General features: G+C 37.9%; 1 protein-coding gene across 1 annotated transcript; it reads left to right on the top strand.

The window, feature by feature from the left end:
• The first annotated feature begins 3811 nt into the window (after positions 1–3811).
• On the top strand, positions 3812–9542 carry LOC141299134 (eosinophil peroxidase-like). The gene is made up of 15 exons (XM_073829422.1): positions 3812–3871; positions 4516–4606; positions 4698–4873; positions 4955–5087; positions 5171–5300; positions 5392–5598; positions 5687–6044; positions 6486–6646; positions 6744–7002; positions 7096–7266; positions 7543–7780; positions 8039–8235; positions 8633–8670; positions 9247–9300; positions 9385–9542. The coding sequence occupies exons 1-15, from the start codon at positions 3814–3816 to the stop codon at positions 9397–9399; spliced, it is 2286 nt and encodes a 761-aa protein (XP_073685523.1). The 5' UTR covers positions 3812–3813; the 3' UTR covers positions 9400–9542.
• Positions 9543–10550: the final 1008 nt, after the last annotated feature.

The raw sequence follows: 10550 nt of genomic DNA, 5'->3' as shown, positions 1-10550 counted from the left end.
TTTTAATTGCATTTATGTTTAGTTCAGGACTCAAACAATAGAATTAGTAATATTTCTATCACTATAAAAGGGGCTCCCTAAATAGGGCTGTGCTCAAAACATCAGTTCACCAATACTGTACTGTATATTGTGACACATTCCTTGCTGATATATTATTACAGAGGCTTCTAGCAGCCAATGCTGTGAAGCAGTTTTGAGAAAGAAACAGAACATAAAAGACCATTTTAATGTTTAAAAGATTAAAGATATTTATTTTGGACCCATTAATTTTGATTAGAAATTGTTGTGTATAAATGACAATATTGTATTTATAGGGTAGAGTGGGGTACTCCAGTTTACCCCTGGGGTAAAACGATACAATATTGTATTTATAATTCAGATACAGGTTCTCAGAAAAACAAAATATCTTATACAATGGAATTTCAGCCTTTATACCATTAAAAGGGATTAATCGAATTCATCATTTATTATATTTATATAAAACATATATATTACTGTCTTAATTGTTTAGATTTTTAGAAGGCACATTAACTTCTTTCACATTTACAACTCTATGTGTTTGGTGCATAAAAACATAGGTCGATAATTGCAATAATTTGACCATAAACAGCTGAAAAAATGTGGAAATTAAAATTCATTCTCTGTCACGAGGGGGCGCTTTATAATATTATGATTATAAATATTATGATTTCCCTTGTAACGGCTGTACACAAAGCAGCAATAACGCAGTTTTATCAGGCATGATATGAAAATGCCAACGACATGTTTCTGAGGACAGACGGTTCCCTTCAAGTCTTTTCTTATACTATTTAACATATATAAAACTTTTTATGGCTTTAAATTTGATACAACCTAATTGAGGAGTTTGTAAGGACCTGCAGGAGCCCTCTACTTTAAGATAGCCCGTCGAGCAGTCCTGTTAACTATTTTGGTAGCCCGACTGAAAAACACAGTAGCCCCGGGACGTCGGGCTAGCGATTTTGCAAGCCCTGCATTACATAAAAAAAAAAAAAAATAAAAAAAAAAAGACCAGACCCAAGATGCCCATGACGTCCTTTTCTCCCCCAAATTGCAAGAACAATTCACTAAGTGAAAATGCACTTTTGTTTACATGACGAAATTAACATCGGCAGCTATTTCAGAGCAGACTACACATGCACAAGCTATAAAAAATATAAATACTCATGCATAATCTCTTTTCTTCACGTCATTCTTATAATAATAAGTCATGTTAAATCTGGTGAAAACACCACTTACCAGCAGCCACGAACGGTGTCTATACTTGGCGCAATAAACGTGATCGGATCGCCCTGAACTGTTGCGAATTCGTTATTTTTATACATTTTTTATTTTCATATTATTACAAATAAAAATCTTAACAAAAGGGCACTTTGATCACTAGTGGCCAAAAGGGCAGGTGCCTGTTATATAGTGATACATATAAAGAATTCATAGGGCTGCACTACATTTTTATTAGTTTCATTAAAAAAAGTGTTATGTATTTGCCAAAATAAAAGACCATACAAAGAACGTTGTTCTTCGGAACTGATGCACTTTTATTTTTACTGATTAGCTAAAAGAAAATCTAACAAAAGTCAACAGTGCTGTTCACGAACGATCACAGGTTATTCGCCATCTTAACTTCTGACGAATTGCCCCACCCACTAACCAATGGGAAGAGGGGTCACAAGTCACAACAATTACAGAATGCATTAATATAATTTTCCTTTTCTTTCTTTACAGAACAAATACGTATTAATACACAACACAGTCACTGGTCACACATTTGTTTAGGGACCAATTCTCACTATTAACTACAACTTTATACAACATAGTTAGTTGTTAAGTTTAGTAATGGGGAAGAACCAAGGAATCTAATATATAGCCAATGCAGAATAAGGCATTAATATGTGGTTTATACATACTAATAAACAGCTAGTAATATGCATGCTAAAAAGCATGCTCTTTACGCATTGGTTTACATAAAGTTCAACACGTTCACAAGACAGCATGGTGACTTAATGGATTTATGCACTATAGCCTATATACTGTAAATAAATACTAATGTATTGATATATATCACATAGTATATATTATGAAGGGAATTCATAAATATGAAATTCCAGCCAGTAAGTATATTCTCAAATATTTTTCAATATATATGCAAAGCAGCAATTACTTACTTTACTATTCAATACTCAAGTTTCCTGTTCACATACTTTTATATACCTTGAACAATAATCACAACACTTGAAAGCCTGATATTAGAGTGATTACATGACAGTTTCTTGTTCGTTTAAAAAAAAAATTCTTGAGGTTTGCCTTCACTTAGCTAACAAAATGAAGAAACTTCCTCTACATAATTTCATCATTTGAAAGAGTATTATGGAAATAGGATCTTCGAAAGACTAACACACATACTTTGTGCCCAATAAAAAGTAAGGCACTGAACTAAAAACAAAAACCCCGATATCACAATTTATAATAATCATAATCTGATAAATGAAGACTATACGTTTAAGGTGCACAATAAATATCTTGTTACTAGTAGAGCCCTTATGTGTGAAAGCATGTTTTTTATGAAATGATCTGCGATCAGGGAAGCATTTAGAAATGCTCTGAAACAAATTCATAATCAGACTGAATGTGTTGTGATTTGATGTCATAAACTAACTCTGACGGGTGCAGTGCTGGAAATAATAATAAAAAACATACCATTCCTATACTAACAAATACAATTAAAGGAAATGTTTCCATGAGAGTTTACTGTAATCTTAGTCAGAGATTATAGGCAACTATGTTGTTAAACTATTTGAACTATTTATCTGGCTATGTATTGATTTGCGAAATGTCAGGAAAAACAAAAGATCATAATAGTCATTCACAATAACAGTCAAAAGTTTCAACACATGCACAATGCATTAAGAGCCAGGGGTGTAAACTTTGAAGATGTGTACATTTTTCTTATTTTAACTAAATATATATTCTTCATAGAGATATTTTAAGAACACTTAAAACCAAACAACGTGGGTGCCCATTGTCCTCAATTGTAAACACTGAGGCATTTCTCGAAATATCTTCTTTTATGATGCACAGAAGAATGAAAACCCGTTTTGGAATGACATCAGGGTGAATAAATGACGACAAATCTATTGTCCTTGCCTTCCTGTAATGTAGACGGATGAAGAGTAAATCAGTGTCAGACTGTCACCTCAATTAAATCAATTAAAAAAAACACATATGGTAAGTGGACTTGTGAAAAGGAAGAAGGAAGTAAATCTATTGCTCTGCCTGAGACTTCACCAGTGATGCTTCACAGAGTGAGGATGAGGGATGGTATAAAAGCCCTCCACTTCATCCACTCAGTACAACACACAACTCAGAGCCTAGAGTCCAGAACCAGAGATACCAGCGAGACAGAGACCTTTGACAGGTAAGAAATGCAGTGTCTAAAACTTATTTTTAAAATTACTTAATTTTTTTTCTTGCACTTAACCTCTGTGATTTTGATTGCAAATGCAAATAATCTATTTAGAGTAATAATTGCTAATTTAACAGACACATCTCACTCAAACTGTTTAGAATAAATTCTTTCTGTATTATTTTTTCTGTCCCTTAAAATGTAAAACAGCAAATTAAATTGTTATTTTATGTCGCAGTCATTTAATTAAAAAAGCTTTTTTTTTTAAGTTAATTATTTCATCATTTTTAGTGTACAGTACTTTACCTTCAAATATTGTATAAATGCATAAAACAGTCAAGTTTTTCATGAACATCGTGTTTTTATGTGCTCATTCTCTAAATGTTTCAGAGATGAATCTTCACACTTTTCTTTTTGTGGTGGGATGCTGTTGCGCTCTTTCATTGGGTGGTAAGTTTACCATTTAATCATTCAATCAAAAACTAAACTGCAAATTATTAGCAATATAGGATTGATAACATTAAAAGACACTGTTTATTCTTGTGCAAGAAGTTCAGTCTTGTGCTTTTAGTCATTAAAGTTGTTCATCTGTTGTGATATCTATCTTCATGACTACATATGTGACCCTGGAACACAAAAATAAGGGTCAATGTTTTGAAATTAAAATTTATCCAAGTTGAATAAATTTGCTTTCCATTGATTTATGGTTTGTTAGGATAGAAGAATATTTGGCTAAAATACAACTATTTGAATATGTGAAATCTGAGAGTGCAAAATCGCCTTTAAAGTTGGATATTACTAATCCAAAAACTTATTTTGATATATTTACGGGTAGAAAACTTAAAAAATATCTTCATGGAACATGATCTTTATTTAATATACTTAATAAAGCTACTTATGACTGGTTTTGTGTACCAGGGTCACATATATAACTTATTACATCCAAAGTGCATCAAGAAAATAAATAATAAACAAAACAGAAATTAAAACAAGCCATACATGTCTTTGAGGGTACTTATACAGGGTTATATAGAATTAGTAATTATTAGCCTTTCTAGGGTTCTTCATGTAAAACGGTTTTCTTTTTTGAGCAGAAGAAGAGAGTCCTGGAAGACAATTCATTTTAGATTCGATTGAGGAAGCAAAGAAAATTGTGGATGCTGCTTACAAGTATTCTCGTGACGAGTGAGTAACGTTTTTTAAGAATGTTGCTTAATATTCCTGTTGTCATCCCAGTTATTGATCTACTGATTGTAACAAATCTTCCCACTTCCAGGAGTTTAGCAAGGGTGCGCAGAAATGTCATCAAGCCCTCCGACAAGTTACGTCTCCTGAAACAGCCGGCCAGAAAGACACGAGAGGCTGTGAGAGCCGCTGACTACATGGTGCAGACTCTCAGGCTGATCAGTGAGAAAGCCCATCATGTACACAAGAGGTCCATCAATGCCACAGGTATGAAGACTGTTGCAAAGCTCAGATCTATCAATGTCTAATGTTCCATGTTCAAGACTGTCAATATGTGTTTTCTCCTAGACCTGCTGACTGTAGACGAGCTCAACACCATTCAGCGTCTGACAGGCTGTACAGCTCAAGTCCGACCCCCATCTTGTAGAACCACACCCCTCATAAACAAATACCGAACTATCACCAGTGTCTGCAACAACCGGTCAGTCTTTCCCTCCTTATTCAGAGTAGTCTTTTTCAAAGACTGAGTGTTTGCCTGGCTAAATAACTAACTTATCTTTCCAGGAGGAACCCACTACTTGGTGCATCCAACACTGGGTTCACCCGCTGGTTGCCTGCTCTTTATGAAGATGGCATCTCACAACCTAAAGGGTGGGATCCCAACAGATTGTACAATGGTGCAACGCTGCCCCTGGTATGATAGAGATGATTATGAATAGTAAAATTAATGATGATTAATGACGCCACCAACAAAGTCTGAATTCTGTCTTCCTCACTGATTCCAGGTCAGATTGGTTTCGAATCGTATTCTAAGCACTGCAGATGCTGACGTTGAGAGTGACCGTGAATTTACCTTCATGCTCACCATCTTTGGGCAATGGGTTGACCACGATCTGACTTTCACGCCCTTCTCACCAAGCATTAGGTCCTTCAGCAATGGCCTCAACTGTGATGAAAGCTGTGAGCGCTCTGAACCCTGCTTCCCAATTCCGGTCAGTCAAGTCTCTCTGTCAAGGATCATCTTGCTCTTGTTCTTGTATAGTAATAGTCTTTCATGCTATAATTTATGTCTAAACACAGGTCCCTCCAGGAGATCCACGGCTGAGTCCTGACTCCTGTATCCCTGTTTTCCGTTCGTCACCAGCTTGTGGTTCTGGGAACACTGCTTATATGTTTGGTGGGACCCCAAAAGTTCGGGAGCAGATCAATGCCCTAACAGCTTTCCTAGATGCTGGACAGGTCTATGGATCCGAGGAGGGACTAGCAAAGGCACTCCGAGACCTGACCAATGATGGTGGTCTTCTTCGTGTCAATGATCAGTTTCTTGACAATGGACGAGAGCTTCTGCCCTTTACCAGTGTAGAAAGCAAAATGTGTGCCACACGTGGGAGAACCCTCAACGACAGCACCCTAACAGAGGTCCCTTGCTTCATTGCAGGTCAGTAACTTGTGCCTTCATAATGCACATTCCTAGTCATCACTGATAATTCAAGTATCTAAAAAAGAGTTCTCCAACCCTGCTCCTGGTGAGCCACTGCTGTTCTGCAGATTTCAGCTAATCAAGGGCTACTTGATAATTTCAGTCATGTGTGTTCGAGCAGGGTTGGAACTGGATGGTAGCTCTCCAGGAACAGGGTTGGAGATCCGTGATCTAAAATAAATGGTATATGCCAGGGGTGGCGAACTTGGAAAGCCTACAGCCTTAATAAAAACTCACCTGCCTGTAGCTTCCTAGTAACCATTCAGACCTTGATTAGCTTGTTCAGGTGTGTAAAAACAGAGCAAAACTCTACAGGGCTGCAGCTCTCCAGGACTGATTTTCGCTACCCATTTGCACAACTCCATGTGGCAAATGCTAATGAACTCTCAATGTGTGTAGGTGATGTCCGTGTTGATGAGAACATTGCACTCACCTCATTGCACACACTTTTCGTGAGGGAACACAATAGATTGGCTCGTGCCCTCCGTGTGCTCAACCCTACCTGGAGTAGTGAAACTCTCTATCAAGAGGCTAGAAAAATTGTGGGAGCTGTCAACCAGGTAAAGACACCTAATGAAAAGCATATCAAGAATAAGCATAAGCTTGATGTGGAGTACAACATATCATTGCATGATCAAACTTTCCTTTCTCTTTTAGATCTTGGTGATAAAGGAATACTTGCCACATATTGTGGGCCCCGATTCTTACAATAGACACCTCGGACCCTATCCTGGTTATGATGAGAATGTGGACCCTACCATTGCGAACGTGTTTGCCACTGCAGCTTTCCGTTTTGCCCACTTGGCCATCCAACCCATCATATTTCGTCCTGATGAAAATTACCAGAACAGTGCTCAATTTCCAAGCGTGCCTCTTTATGAGGCCTTCTTCTCTCCATGGAGAGTGGTCTTTGAGGGTGAGTTTGTGAGGCTTTTTGCAGCAAAGTCTCGTATCTGTCACAAGTGTTCTCTTTCCATCTTATTTTACTTCTGCATATCATCTTCCTTAGGTGGCATTGACCCTTTGCTTCGTGGACTGATTGGTCGGCCAGCAAAACTGAACACACAGGACCACATGTTGGTGAATGCTCTTAGAGAAAGGCTGTTTGCCTTTACATCCCACATTGCTTTGGACTTGGCTTCCCTCAACATGCAACGAAGCCGTGACCATGGCATACCAGGTAAATATTCTGGAGAAGTCTTGGAAACCTTTAAACCAGGGGTACTCCTTGAGGGCCACTGTCCTGTAGAGTTTAGCTTCAACCCCACATAAACACACCTGAACTAGTTAGTCAAGGTCTTGATAGGCATACTAGGAACTTCCACGCAGGTGTGTTGAGGCCGAGCTAAACTCCACAGGACAGCCCTGGTTTACACCCAACTTGACTTAATCCTGCATTACCACTGTTTTTGAGAGAACACTTACTGAGTATCCTTCTGTTGTTCTTCGTTATAAGGCTACAATTCATGGCGTCGGTTCTGTGGACTGTCCGCCCCCCAGAATGAGCAAGAATTGGCTCTGGTGATGAACAACACTGAATTGGCCCGCAGGCTGATTGAGCTTTATGGCACCCCTGAGAATATTGACATTTGGTTGGGAGGCGTTGCTGAGCCTTTTGCTCCTGGTGCTCGTGTCGGTCCTCTTTTTGCCTGTCTCATTGCTACACAGTTCAAAAACATCCGTGAGGGTGACAGGTAAAGATCTCTGTGTATTTAGACCAGGGGTTTTCAATCTTTCTCCTGGAGGGTCACTGTCCTGCAGAGCTTAATTAAACAAACCTGAACCAGCTAATCTACAGCTAATCTAAAGGTCTCCAAGAAATTTCCAGGCAGGTGTGTTGGAACTAAGCTCTGCAGGACACTGGTCCAAGAGCAGGAGAGGACACTCCTAATTTAGTCTGGGACTAGTATGTTTTTGAGAGGTGCTAATGCCAAGTGTCATCGTGTGTTCAGGTTATGGTTTGAGAACCATGGAGTGTTCACCACCAAACAAAAAACAGCACTGGCCTCTGTGTCGCTAGCCCGCATCATATGTGACAACACTGGAATCCTCAGAGTTCCCTACGATGCTTTCCGCTTCAGCAGTCCTGCCAGTTATGTTAACTGTGCGGATATCCCAGCCTTTGACCTCAACCCGTGGATTGAAACTGGTAAGGCAGCAGAGCAATTTGTGTGACATACAGTCATAAATCATTTTCTTCTGACTGCAAATTTCTGCCTAAGCTTCTTACTACCTTTATTTGCTTGTACAGTACCTGATTTTAGTGGTATTTGCACATATCACACTTTTAAAAATAAATAAAGGTGCTTTAAAAGGCCATTAGTCAAATGTTTTTAAAGAACCATCTCTTTATTACCTTTTTATAATCTGAAGAACCTTCTTTCGCTGCAAAGAACATTTTGTAAAACTGATTTTAGAAGTTCTTTATGGAACCATTTAGAAAAAAAGGTTCTTCTATGGCATCATGAACCACCTTTATTTTTAAGAGTGCAGGTATTGAAGAAAAATAATTTGGTTTACTGTAAATTTGGTGTTTGACCTTTCAGGTAATGGTGGTTTCAACATTTCAGACATTGGAAATGAGGTTAGACAAGTGATTGTTTTCTCCCGAATGCATGCAAAAATAGCAAGTGATTTTGTTTTAACAATCAATTCACTGCAAAATCTCTAAACTGGACACTTGAGTATCTTCTTTGCAGTACACTGGATTGACGCAGTGACATAATATGAATTTAAGGCCTGGTTTCACAGACAGGGCTTAGACTAAGCCAGGATTAGGCCATAGATCAATTAGGACATTTAAGTAATTTTTATAAACATGCTTAGAGAAAAACATTACTGGTGTGCATCTTAAAACAAAAAAAGGCACTGATTTATTTTTAAGATCAGTCAGTGCAAGTTTATTTCAGTTGAAACAGCTCAGACTTACATTTTAGTCTAAGACTATAGGCTTAAGCCCTGTCTGTGAAACCGGGGGCAAATGTCACAAATATCAAGCATCACTCATACTGCACCAATCCTTTGTAAGCTGTTTAGTCATTCTTTCTGCCTTTTGCTTGCTTCAAGTGATTTTGCTTGGGTTTGGGGCATCTTTTATATTTAAAGCTGTGATTACAAACATTAGGCTCATAGTACAAATATATAACATCTGTCCTCTCAGATACAGAGTCATTCCAAGGACCTCCCGGACCCAGAGGACCTCCAGGGGAATCTGGTAAGTCAGACAGACATCAAACATACCCTTTAAATAATTTTTAATTGGTTGTTTATTATTTATTCTAATTTCAAATTTTTCCAGGTCCACGAGGTGTAGCAGGCCCAGCTGGACCTCCAGGACCTCCTAGTAATACCACAGGACAACAGTCTGCCTTTTTTGCTTCAGTTGGCACCACCCTTCCTGTCTCTGCTAAGGTTGTAGTGTTCAGTCAGGTCCTTTACAATGGACAAAACCATTATAACCAAACATCGGGTTTGTTTGTCTGCCAGATACCCGGAGTTTATGAATTCCGGTTTTCATGCCTGGGAAGTCGGACTTTGGGTACTGTCACCTTAAGGAAAAATAATAATGTAGAGCTAACTGCTGAAACAGTCAACCTTAATACCAGATCATTAGCTCAAGGGAGCGCGGTTCTGAGCCTGGAGAGAGGAGACTGTGTGTGTATAGAGGCTTCACGGGGTGCTAATAGTTTAGGCAGATCCAGCTACTACTCTGGCCACATTCTTTTCACTGTTTGAGACTATTGCTTATAAAGCATTATTTTACTTTTTTTTTTTTTTTTTTTTTTACAAATGCACATATCCTGGTGATATGAATAGCTTATAAAATGCAAATAATGAATCTGCTGTATATTGATATTTGTTGTTTTTGGTTTTGTTGTTAGATCGCAACAAACATATTCTGTAGTCCATGGTGTGACAGTTATTTTTGTGTATGCTTTTAGCAAAGTGAAATAAACAAATAAATGAATGAACTTTCTCTCTTCAGTTCATTATTAGCTTTTTTCTACTTCCTAAATGGTGAGTGTGAATAAATAACCAAAATGAAAAATGTTTACATTGAAACAAAAGTCTAAATTAAAGTTGTGACTTGTCAACACAAACAAATCAATAATAAAAAAAATCACTCTCAGTGGGTATTCTGTAAAAAAAGAAAGAAACTGATCTCATTACAAAAACTTCATACTTGTGAGAATGTTTTCGCAAGATGCTAAATACATACCGCTATGTACATTTCGTGAATGTGAAATGTCTACTGAGTGGTATTAAAAGAGTGTTCCGTTTTTTCAGATGAACGTACATATTTTGCATCTTGCGAAACAGTTTCCACATGTACGTTTTCATCATGAGATCAGGTAGGTAATTCAGTATGCTTGTTTCCGAAACTGTCAGCAGACCTCTGCTAACCTGGTGTGCATTTCCTTAAAGCATTGTTAGCTAAATATGGTCATTAGTTCCACTGAACTC

The sequence above is a fragment of the Garra rufa genome, chromosome 23 (genome assembly GCF_049309525.1).
Source record: "Garra rufa chromosome 23, GarRuf1.0, whole genome shotgun sequence".
In the NCBI taxonomy this organism is placed as follows: domain Eukaryota; kingdom Metazoa; phylum Chordata; class Actinopteri; order Cypriniformes; family Cyprinidae; genus Garra; species Garra rufa.
The sequence above is the reverse complement of the archived record's forward strand: the minus strand, read 5'-3'. Positions and strand labels throughout refer to the sequence as shown.

Coding starts and splice junctions, on each gene's coding strand:
- LOC141299134 (XM_073829422.1), top strand. CDS start 3,814: ATGAATCTTCACACTTTTCTTTTTGTGGTGGGATGCTGTTGCGCTCTT. Junction 4,874..4,954: donor GAGGTCCATCAATGCCACAG/GTATGAAGACTG, acceptor GTTTTCTCCTAG/ACCTGCTGACTGTAGACGAG. Junction 5,088..5,170: donor ACCAGTGTCTGCAACAACCG/GTCAGTCTTTCC, acceptor TTATCTTTCCAG/GAGGAACCCACTACTTGGTG.